Raw genomic sequence first — 12,744 nt, 5'->3', positions numbered from 1 at the left:
GCATTGTGTTCTGGATTTGTTTACCAAGTATTGAATGATTTCTTCCTGATATTATTATAACTTATTTTGGGTGTTGTGGCCAGATCCGCTGTGCAAGGGCAACACAGGCACCTTCATAAAATAGACTTCCTGAACCAACCCCAATAGTGTACAAATGCCCACATACAAATTTACACCTACTTGGAAAATGTTGTAAATATGTTTGTGTACTCTATGCATATCCCATATATTTTACGAAACACGCATGAACATCACAATTCCACCTGTGGTTCACCCAAACTACTCCTTGGAGATGCCTATGTAATTAAAAAAAAAACTGTGTTTTACGTGCAGAAATGGCTTTTATATGCAAAAACCCATTATAAAATGGTGTCAGAATGGGGTCCTGACTGCTATATATGTGATCTAATCATTATTAACAATTGTTAAATTTGCAATTATCTAAATAAAGCTCTCTACAGCAGGAGTGAGGCTAGAAGTTGATTTGGGGGGTCTAGGGTGAATTGGAGGAGGGGGCAAGTATTTCCACTCAGTCCCCCTCCTCCTGCTGCCACCATTGCTCCTGTTGCTGTGCCCCCCCCCCCCCATCATACCTTTGCTGGCGAGGATGCTCAAGCCCTGCCAAATGAAGTTTCACCACCACCCGCCATAGCCCTGCCTTGCCCTGCTGTCTGAGAAGCAGGAAGGCTGCTCCAGCCTCTGAGACCAGCACTTCTGCGCATGCTTACTTCAAATTCATGAACTGAGCATGCGTGGAAGTGCCAGAATCAGCTGCTAGAGCATCCTCTGGACTTCCAGCTTCTCAGGCAGTATGGACAGGGATCTGGAAAAGAAACTCTTTGGCTGATGGGGCTTGAGCACCCCCACCAGCCATGTATTGGATGCCACAGTGTTGGACTGGACCTGAGCCCAAACTGGGGAGAGGCAAACCCCTGAGCCCCCCTATGACTACACCACTGCTCTACAGACCATCCACATGAGTATGACAAAGTGGTGGAAGAGTACCTTCCAGAAAGGGCACAGAGATTTAGAAGGTCACATGTTTCAGAAAACAGCCATGCTAGTGTTGGTAGCTAGATTACTGAAGTGCTTTGTAACTAGACATTGAAAATGAGCTGTGCTTTGTATGAATGAAAGAGAGGACCTTGTAAACTTACCTACCCCAAGATAGTGGGGATAAAGAGAGGAAAACAACAAGGAGTGATAATCTTATTAGCAGCTAAGCTGTATTGCAGGCAGCAGTGATATATCTCTGACAGTGTGAGAAGGAGAAATTGGGCAGAGTGGATGAACCAATTGGTCTTTGTCTTCCATCCTATTGTTCTGTATATGTTTCAATGATAGCATCAATATTTGTATTGACAGATTCAAAACCATCCTGACCAAACACATTTCAAAACTTAATGCACTTTTTGTTTCCTCTATCATGCAGAAAAAAGAAAAACTAACCTTTTGGACCAGCTTACCAATACCAGTGGAACCATAATTGGGGTCACTTCTTGCATTGTTGTCATCCTTATTATTATCTCTGTTATAGTGCAGATCAAGCAGCCTCGTAAAAAATTCATCCAAAGGAAAAGCGACTTTGACCAAACAATGTTCCAGGAGGTGTTTGAGCCACCTCACTATGAGTTATGCACTTTTAGAGGGGCAGGGGCTGTTGCTGACCTTGCTGATATTGCAGATGACTTTGAAAATTACCATAAACTGCGAAGATCATCATCAAAATGCATTCATGACCATCACTGTGGATCACAACTCTCTAGCACTAAAGGCAGCCGTAGTAACCTCAGCACAAGAGATGCTTCTGTTTTGACAGATATACAACCCCAGTTTGTTGTTAAGCCCATCATCCAGCCCCTGAACAAGAGGAATATCCTTGTCATGAAGCATAACTACTCACAAGATGCTGCAGAGGTGTGTGACATTGATGAAATCGAAGAGGTTCCTACAACAAGTCACAGGCTATCCAGAAATGATAAAGCCGTTCAGCGGTCAGTATCAATAGATTTTTGATGGACACTGTAAAGACTTCATTGCTTGCAAATATTCTCTTCTTCCATTTCATCATTGTTCTTTTTTGTTTGTCCATTTTTATCTTATCAACACACACCTCACACACTAGTAAAGTAGATAACAAAAAAAAAACAAAGATACAACTTTTATAACCAAACTAAAGACGTTTAATTTCAGACTTTTGAAGAGCTTATTGCACATAACTTTTTTTTAAACTAAGATAAAGCTTAAAGCATGAATTATAGAAAAGGTTGCATTACTATATAATGTGGTTCAAGAGAAACAGTAGTCAAGTTGAATGAAATAAAGTATTTCTCCACCTTTTTCAAACCTTATTCACTGTAAGGTGAAAAAACAATTATTTCAAAACAGTAAATAACAGGTTATTTGCTATAGGATCAATGCTTGTCATGGTAGTGTGTAATGGTGCCCAGATTTCTGAAGAGGTTGTGGTAGAGTGTGGTATACCATAGAATTTGGTCCTATCGGCTTTATTATTTAATATCTTTTACGGTACAGCTGGGCAAAGTGTTTGAATAGTTAGGTGTTTTTTTATTGATTATACGCTGATGGTGTTCAGGTTTTTATTCCATTAGTGGTTTGGGGCCATAGCTTAGATGAACAGGTATTTTTCTATATTGAACAATTGAGGAACTGGATGATGGTGAACGGTCTGGTTTTAAACGTTGCCAAGACCGAAGTGATGATTGTGGGGAGAAGCAGGCAGGATTCCTGGCCTGAATGTGTGAATTTGGGTGATATGCATATTTGTTGTGCAAAAAGAGGTTATTGGGAGTTCATTTAGGTAGTACACTCGATATAAGTGTGCAGATCAGTAAGGTAGTTCAGGCTTGGTTTTTTTTTTTTTCATTTACATTTTTTCATAGGCTTAAACCTATGCTGTCCTCGTATGATTTCAGCAATGTGGTGCAAAGTTTAGTTCTATCGCAGCTGGATTACTGCAATGCCCTGTACCTTGGGACAGATTCTTCAAGGCTCAGAGCATTGCAAGTGGTCCAAAATGCGGCAGCATGATTGATTGTTGGTGTATCAAACTTTTCGCATGTATTACCATCCCTTAAGAATTTGCACTGGTTACCAATTATTCAACATATTCAATATAAAATGTTGGTTATTATTCATCAAACTATTTTGCTGCTGCTCTTTTTTTTTTTGACAAGCCCTGACAGTGTACCACCCAAAAAGTCCTTTAAGACAGAAAGTGCTATGCGTCTGCCTTTAGATTCATTGGTGCAGACACCTTAAGTGGAAACTAGAAGTTTTTCATTCACTGTTGCTGGCACGCAGTTGTGGAACACTTATGCAGCAATGTGATTCAATTTAAGAAACTTCTTAACACACAGTTGTTTGTAGCAGCGTTTTATTGAGTTTTGAAAATGCACTGTCTACTTGATTTACATCAATTTGAATTCTGGTTTTAGTTGATGAGCTGAGATTGTATGTTAAGCTTTGTTTTTTTTTTCCATTATGTATGTTATCCTAGAAACCACCTAGTTAATTAGGTGGTATGTACGTTTTTAAAATAAATAAATGCTAAAATATATAAAATTATGCTTTAGAAAATAGAAATCAATTGATGCCAAAATGAAGGACAAAGGGCTAGATGGGACGTGTGGTCTTCATCTGCTGTCCAATTCTGAATAGATTATTATAGCTGAGATGGGTCTTTCTATTAAAGGAAACATTGAGAAATGACATGATTTTATTTTAATAAGCATCTTCTGATGTATACTGCATCCCTAATGCTTGTAAATAAAGCTGTATCTATGAACCAATCATTTGGTAATCTTAGGGTCCTTTTTACTACCCGATGGTAGGGCTGCTGGCGGCTTTATGCATGGGAAATCGGTCCTACCATCGGGCTTGCTCAGGAGCCCAGCAGTAGTTCCAGCTTTCAGAGCATGCTGTTTCCGGCACTAGACAATTTTTAAAATTTGCTAGTACCAGGGGCATGCCCAGCGCTACCTGGTTACCACCAGGTTAGTACCAGCGGCCCCCATTAACTTACCACTCACCAATGTGTTTAGCTAGCGCATGCCCATTTACTGGCCCTTTAAGGCTAATTACCTTTTACCCACAGCAGTAAAAGGTGACCTCGGCAAGTGGTAATACCGCATGCCAATGCCACCACAGGCCACCTTTTACCGTCATTTGGTAAAAGGACCCCTTAAATCCCTTGTGGTCTTGCTATGTGAAATAGTGCTTTCTATCGCATGCATCTTTTGTGTAATTCTGTATCTGTGTGCATGCACTGCAATGCTTTGTTTGCACACTGAATTGTCCTGATCTGTCAAATAAAATCTCTTCACATTTAATGTTTCTTGCATGCCACTGTACATCTTTTAAGCTATTTTCAGATGTATTTACAGCTGTATAAAAATTATTGTATTGAATGAAATAGCCATAACATTTCAGGTTCTGCCTCATTGGGTCTCTAAGCAAACCTGAGTCTGAATACAACACAACTAGGGTCTAAAAGAAACATGCAAGGTAAGCAAAGATACATATTATCCTATAATGCCTTTTATTCAGTACATTTATATCTAAGGACTCATTTACTTACAGCGTTGGTGCTTTTATTTTAAGATATCTGCAATCCCTATGACCATGGGCCCTTGTATTACAACATGATGTTTTTATACTGTCCCTTATCATCTTTTTATTTGTGATCCTTCAATCTCTTTTCTTATCCGTTTCAGATTGTCCTTTTCTTCCCCTCAGTTGATTATTACCTTTCCAACTCTCCTTCTTCAACATCTCTTCATATTCTTTCTCATACCCCTTTGTCTTCCTTTATCTTTCTGCCTGTCTGTTTCTCTCATCTACCCCACTTTCCTATCTTTCTTATTACTCTACGTTCTGACTTTATCCTGCTATCTCCTCCCCTTCTATTGCCCTATCTTTTCAATCACATCTCTTACCCCTTTCTCCACTCTTTGGGCCCCTCTCTCAATCACTTCCTTTCTGTCCTATCATCTAACTGCTAATTCTTACCCCTTACACCCCCAAGAAATGTAAAAAAAATAGAATATGTGTTTATAAATATTAAATGTGGAAGATAAGAACTAACCTCTAACTATATGATCTCCCCTGTTTGTAGATCAATGACAGGTCACTTTTATAGCATCGGAAATGTATTATCACTATCTTTCCCTAGTCCTAGAGAAATAATTCTGAAGAAAATGTTCACTTGTTTGTTTGCATACCAAACAGCTAGTTTATGGACTTCCTTTTCTTATGAATTAAAAAGTAGACCTGACATTGACACTTTTAAAAAGGGGATAAAAGCAATACTATTCTGCAAATATGTTTTAAGAAAGTAATTATATACTATTAATTCTATTTAAAGGATGTTTATATGAGCAGGGACTGTCTCGTTATGTCCAGTGTATAGCACTGCGTACGTCTCAGTGGAGAAGGGTAGTTAGTGGGGTCCCGCAGGGGTCTGTGCTGGGACCGCTGCTTTTTAACATATTTATAAATGACCTAGAGATGGGAGTAACTAGTGAGGTAATTAAATTTGCAGATGACACAAAGTTATTCAGGGTCGTCAAGTCACAGGAGGAGTGTGAAAGATTACAGGAGGACCACGCGAGACTGGGGGATTGGGCATGGAAGTGGCAGATGAAGTTTAATGTTGAGAAGTGCAAAGTGATGCATGTGGGTAAGAGGAACCCGAATTACAGCTATGTCATGCAAGGTTCCACGTTAGGAGTCACAGACCTAGAAAGGGATCTGGGAGTCATCATTGACAAGACGTTAAAACCTTCTGCTCAGTGTGCTGCGGCGGCTAAGAAAGTGCACAGAATGTTGAGTATTATAAGGAAAGGGATGGAAAACAAACACAAGGATGTTATAATGCCGTTGTATCGCTCCATGGTGTGACCGCACCTCGAGTATTGTGTCCAATTCTGGTCGCCGCATCTCAAAAAAGATATAAAGGAATTAGAGAAGGTGCAGAGAAGGGCGATGAAAATGATAAAGGGAATGGAACGACTTCCCTATGAGGAAAGGTTGAGAAGGTTAGGGCTCTTCAGCTTGGAGAAAAGGCGGCTGAGGGGTGATATGATAGCAGTCTACAAGATAATGAGCGGATTAGAGCGGACAGATGTGAAGCGTTTGTTTACACTTTCAAACAACAACAAAACCAGGGGACACAAGATGAAGCTAGAATATTGTAGGAGAGAGTTTTTCTTTACTCAGCGTGTAGTTAGACTCTGGAACTCGTTGCCGGAGAATGTAGTGACAGCAGCTGGCCTTACGGAATTTAAAGGGGGTTTGGACAGATTCCTGAGGGAAAAGTCCATTGAACATTAAAAAAAAATGGGGGGGGGGGGTTGCCGGGTTCTTGAAGCCTGGCTTGGCCGCTGTCAGAGACAGGATGCTGGGCTTGATGGACCCTTGCCACCTTATAATTGAAAGAGAAAAACGCCTAGATTTTGACCCAAATCGGGAGATAGACGTTTATCTCACAAAAACGAATAAATCAGTATAATGGAAAGCCGATTTTGGACGTTTTCAACTGCACTCCATCGCGGAAGCGTACAAAGTTGACGGGGGCGTGTCGGAGGTGTGACAAAGGTGGAACTGGGGTGTGGTTATCGGCCGAGGATAGATGGGCACCTTTCGCCGATAATGGAAAAAAAGTATGCGTTTGTAGCTAGAATTTAGGGCACTTTTCCTGGACCCTGTTTTTTCACGAATAAGGCCCCAAAACGTGCCCTAAATTACCAGATTACCCCCAGAGGGAATCGGGGATGACCTCCCCTGACTCCCCCAGTGGTCACTAACCCCCTCCCACCACAACAAATGATGTTTCACAATTTTTTATTTTCACCCTCAAATGTCATACCCACCTCCCTGGCAGCAGTATGCAGGTCCCTGGAGCAGTTGTTAGGGGGTGCAGTGGACTTCAGGCAGGTGGACCCAGGCCCACCCCCCCCCCCCACCTGTTACAATTATGCTGCTTAATGCTTTGTCGTCCAACCCCCCCCCCCCCAAACCCACTGTACCCACATGTAGGTGCCCCCCTTCACCCCTTAGGGCTATAGTAATGGTGTAGACTTGTGGGCAGTGGGTTTTTTGAGGGGGATTTGGGGGGCTCAACACACAAGGGAAGGGTGCTATGCACCTGGGAGCTCTTTTACCTTTTTTTTTGTTTTTGTAAAAGTGCCCCCTAGGGTGCCCGGTTGGTGTCCTGGCATGTGAGGGGGACCAGTGCAGTACGAATCCTGGCCCCTCCCATGAACAAATGCCTTGGATTTATTCGTTTTTGAGCTGGGCGCTTTCATTTTCCATTATCACTGAAAAACAAAAACGCCCAGCTCACAAATTGTTGAATAAAACATGGACGTCTATTTTTTTTGAAAATACGGTTCGATCCGCCCCTTCACGGACCCATTCTCGGAGATAAACGCCCATGGAGATAGATGTTTTCGTTCAATTATGCCCCTCTATGTCTTTTCCAAGTATGGCGGTGCTTATGTACTTATGTAGTAGCTCTATAAAAATGATAAGTAGTAGTAGTATGTATCACTGTGTAACTTCCTAGATGTTTGTTCTAGTCATCTTAATCTGTAATTCATGGAGAACTGTTTTGTCTGCTTTAGCAGGCTATAAATAAACTAACTGTAATTGTATTTGACAATTGTTGCACTTCTAATTGTAAGAATATTTTTTTTAATGTGGATGGGTGGCTAGAAATATTTTAAATAAATAAACAAACATGCAAACAAATATTTAAAAACTGTACAGTTATAGCTAACAACCCAGATATTATTAGGGCAACTCTGTAAGTGGGTGCCTCCATTTAGGCAACCCCAGGACATGTGATGAAAGCCTGTTCTACAATGGCACCTAGGTGGCCAGGTTCCATTATAGAATACGACCTCATGTAACTGTGGGCGCCAAATGCAGCAAAGGTATGCATTACCAACAGCAGTGTTTACCCAAGTCCAGTCCTGGAGTACCCCTTGCCAGTCAGGTTTTCAGGATATCCACAATGAATATGCATGAAAAGGATTTGTATATAATGGAGGCAGTGAATGCAAATCAAGTTCATGCATATTCATTGTGAATAGCCTGAAAACCTGACTGGCAAACGGTACACCAGGACCAGACTTGTGGAAAATGACCTACAATATTCTGTGAGTTTCAAACATAACTGGGAGACCTACCCATGTCCAACTCATGCTCTGCACATGTGCACACCCCTTTGCAGTTGCGTGATACAGCACTTATGTGCACCTTATAGAATAGCGTGTAGTGTGTGTACACATGTAAGTACTACTTGTTGCTGCATTTACACACATACTAGGGAACTCTATATATGGTGCCTAAATTATGCGCTATCCCCCGCATTCTATATAACACGCCTAGCATTCTGTGCCAAAATCCAAGCGTATTCTATAGCAATGTGTGTAACTTAATTGGCTTAATAAGCTAATCAGAGTTGTTAGCACCACTTAACAAGCAATAATGAGCACTACGTGCCTTGATTTATGCCACATTTTTGTTGGTGTAAATGGAAGCACATAGTTTTAGGCTCTAGAATATCAACTAAGCATATTCTATATACTGTGCCTAGATCTTAGCGCCACTTATAGAATACACTTAAGTGGAAATGTTTACTACACGGTACTTCTAGGCGCCATATATAGAATCTGGCCCTATTTCCATGCTGATTTTTCAGCACAGAAAAGAATTTAAAAAGGGGATACAGGCAATAATATTCTGCAAATATGTTTTAAGAAAGTAATTGTATACTATTAATTCTACTTAAAGGATGTTTATATGAACAGGAACTGTCTCTTTATGTCCAGCGAATAGCACTGCGTAATGGAAGGAAGGCACCAAAATGTGCCAAATATGGTAGATCCACGCAGAACTACACTTATGCACCCAGTTGCAGAATAGCGCCTAAGTGTTTCCATGCAGATCTGAAAAGGGGGCATAATGAGAGGGACATCAGTGGGTCAGGGGCATTCCGATAAAATGTGCACAGTTATTGAATTAGAGGGATCTGTGCCCACTTGTATACCGGAATTTATACCAGCTTTCAGTTAGTGTAAATCCTCACGCCTAAAGTTGGGTGCAGATTCCAGTGCTACGTGCTGTTCTATAAATGGTGATTATTCTTAGGTACCCTTTATAGAATAACGTTTAGGGACAATTTTTTTTTTTTTGGGGGGGGGGGACTTTTTTTTTGCATCATATACTGAATTTATCCCTGTGATTTTGTGAGCTGAGTTGATACCTTTGGGACCTGCAATGGCCCGGTACTTCTTTAGAGAGATCTTTCACCTTCATGGTCTACCAGAATCCATCATCTAGGATCAAGAAATCCAATTCACCTCCCAATTTTGGCGGAAGCTCTGCAGGTCATTGAAGGCCAAGCTGAATTTCTCATCTGGATATCACCCAAAGGCCAACGGCCAAACATAAAGAGTTAATCAAATTCTGAAAACCTTCCTTGCAGCTGCATCTCAGCTCAACATAACAACTGGTCCCAGTTGCTGCCCTGGGTGGAATTTTGCCACAGCAACCACATGAGTGAGTCTTCAGGAGCTTCACCATTCAGAATAGTCTTCAGGCAACATCGAAGAGTACATCTGCCAGTACCCCAAGCATCTTTGGTTCCAATGGCTATTGACTCTCTCACCTTTGGGAAACCACATGGGAACTCCTGATTCAGGCCAGCCAGAAGTATAAGAAACAGGCCAATAAAATGAGGTGTCCATCCCCCCGCTTTCATGCAGGAGACTTAGTCTGGCTGTACACCCAGAACTTTTACCTTAAGACACTCTCTGTCAAATTTCCTCCCCAGTTTATTGACCATACCCAGTTGTCCAACAGGTGGACCCCGTGACATATCAACTGAGGCTACCAGCTAATTTACAGGTTCATGACACATTTTATGTGCCCCTCTTGAAGATCCTTGTACTGAAAAAGAACAGCAAGGTCCCTCCGGTGTTTGTGCCCATTGATGCAGATCCTGACACAGAATATGAAGTCCTTGACTCCCGGATGGTAAGGGAGAAGCTTCAATACCTCATCACCTGGAAAGGTTACAGCTTAGAGGAAACTTATTGGGAGCCAGTGAACCAAGTCCACACCCCAGTCCTCCTCCATTGATTTCATTGTATGTTTTCCCATAAGCCCGGACCAGGGCCTGGGAGGATGGAGCCTTTAGGGGGAAGGTACTTTCATGGCCATGGCCATGTTATTGCCCCCCAACTTACTGCACAGTCTGCACCCCTTTTGCCATGGTGGACCATGGGCCAAGGCCTTCCCAGTGCTTCTGATGTGCTCTGGCCCGCATCTGACCCGCCGTGCCCCAACACTGGCAGGAGCCAGCTTCCCTAGGCATGCACACATGCTACAGCACAACATTTAAGGAGTTGGCATCTGCTGGTGCACCTTGATGAGATCATCCTGTCCAAACTATATAGGGTGCCCAGACTCCTTCCAGCTTTGCATTGTAATTGCTGAGACCTGTGCTTCTGGCTCCTATCCAGCTCAGCTTCAGAGGTCTGCCTCCAGCTCAGCATTCCTCCTTCCAGTCAAGCACTGCTCCAGTAGCTGTCTCCAGTCCTACATTCCTGCCCAGCTGTCTCCAGTCCCGCATTCCTGCCCAGCTGTCTCCAGTCCCACATTCCTGTCCAGCTGTCTTAAGGGTCCTTTTCATAGCCACCCCAGGTCCTAGTTCACTGGACCTGCCCCAAGAGTACTTTTCAGGGCCATCCCATCTCACCATTCGCTGGGCCTGTCCTAAGGGTCCTTTTCAGGGCTACCCCAGGTCTCAGTTCTGCTGGTCCTGTCCCCAGGGGCTCTTTTCAGAGCCATCTGTTGGACCCCTCCAGTCAAGGAGTGACTCATCAGTCATACATCAGGTTCTTCATGGCCCTCGGGTTGGGAGCTTGGCAGCGGCCCAAGGGCTCATCTATCCTAGACTCGTGACACATATCCCATGTCATTATCAAATGAAAAATGAGCAGAAAAACCCAGTAATTATTTTATCATTTGCTGATAATAGTGCATGCTCTTTCAAGAGAGCGCATACTGTTTGCAAAGAGGGCATCCAGGAGCATGCAAAAACTATTGCACATGTATACATAGTTTGGATTCTTAGAAGGAGCCCATCCTGTTTGCATATAGTGTGCCTTCTTTCAAAACAGTGCAAACTCAACTACTTTACTACCATGACCAAAAAATGGCCAAACAAAATCGATGAAAATGAACATTCCCATTTCTGTTTTTCCGTACATTTACGTGATAAATGTGAACGTAATTAAGTAAAATGATAAAAAAAAGAAAATGAACATTCCTAGAAACAACATGGGAGATGAACATTTTTCTGGCTGCCCATCCCTAGTGTATATGCCTTTATTCTAATTTGCACACATAATTAGCATGTAGATGTTATCACCTGTTTGATAGAATTACCATCGTTTATGTTCCTTCCTCTCACTTCCAGCCTGTATTTGAACTGTATTTTCCCTCATCCTAGCACTCATTACCCTCCAGTTCTTCATTTCCCAAGCATGCTCTTTTCTACCTATTAATCTCACTCTCACTTTCTACCTCCAGGCATTCTTCTCTCACCTTCATGACCAGTTCACACTCTCTGTCTCTCTGAGTTCAAAATTTCCCAGTTTTCTTAATCATCAATCTCTCTTTTTTATTCTCCTTCACTCATCTCCCACTGCCACCTTTCAGCTTCTCTTTCCAAGAGAGTGTACGCAGTAAGAGATTGATATGTACTAACCTGACGGTCCTCTTTTCCTCCATTCTCTGACTAGAAGTGTACATTTCCAGTTTAGAGTAGATGCATGCACGTTACAAGTCACAACTATAAGGATAAAGTGTACTCACCTCTTTTTCTCCAAGGAGAAAACAGGATTGCAAAACAGGATTGCTAAAGCCACACAAGCAGTGATATCAGCACCTCACATAACCAATCAGGTGCTGAGCATACATTATCCTTCCTGCCTTAACCAATTAAACTGTCACCTTAGTTTTTTTTTTCAGTTGTGATCCCATACAGTCGGGCTGTGCCTCCCTTTTATCACGTTATACCAAGTTTCTTTCAAAATAACAGGAAATTTTGTGTGTGTGTGTTTGATTTAGCAGTAATTTTCATGACATCAGAAAAATAGATTTAAGAGGGGATACAAAATGTGACTCTAAGATGTCTATTAACGGTACTCATGCCTTGTGTGCGATCTATCTTGGGCCCTCTCATGATGTCCTGGACTTTGGGAAATACACCTGAATTTTTCCTCATGCCATAAAAACATAGGGGTCAATATTCAATGCAATTTAACTAGCCAGATATGGCTTTTGACCAGTTAAATCACTTGTTTGGAGCTGGCTGCTCATTTTCAGTGGCACGTAACTGGTTAGTGCCACCGAAAATGTCCAGTTAGCGCCTAATGCAAAACTGGCTATTTTGGGGGCATTCCAGGGATGGAGTCAGCACTTAACCAGCCAAGGTAACCACACAAAAGTCAGTCCTATCTTTATGCAGTTTACCATAGCTGGTTAAGGGCTGAATATCGCACTGAACCTACTATGTGTTAGCGAGCTTTGTAAACTTGGAAATTCAATGCTGTAGCCCAGTCATGGCCTGGCATTGAATTTCTAGGCATAACACTGGTGACAGTCAGCAAAATACTGAGCACCGCTGGCTGACTATCAACCTGATGA

At 42.1% G+C, this 12,744-nt stretch overlaps 1 protein-coding gene across 1 annotated transcript in view; it reads left to right on the top strand.

The window, feature by feature from the left end:
- The window catches only part of NETO1 (neuropilin and tolloid like 1), a 424,908-nt gene that overhangs the window by 396,848 nt on the left and 15,316 nt on the right, over positions 1-12,744 (top strand). Inside the window, exon 9 of the mRNA XM_030212767.1 lies at positions 1,433-1,994. Coding sequence (XP_030068627.1) covers positions 1,433-1,994 — 562 coding nt within the window. The remainder of the gene's footprint in view (positions 1-1,432; positions 1,995-12,744) is intronic.

Source organism: Microcaecilia unicolor, chromosome 1 (assembly GCF_901765095.1).
Source record: "Microcaecilia unicolor chromosome 1, aMicUni1.1, whole genome shotgun sequence".
In the NCBI taxonomy this organism is placed as follows: Eukaryota; Metazoa; Chordata; class Amphibia; order Gymnophiona; family Siphonopidae; genus Microcaecilia; species Microcaecilia unicolor.
The sequence above is the reverse complement of the archived record's forward strand: the minus strand, read 5'-3'. Positions and strand labels throughout refer to the sequence as shown.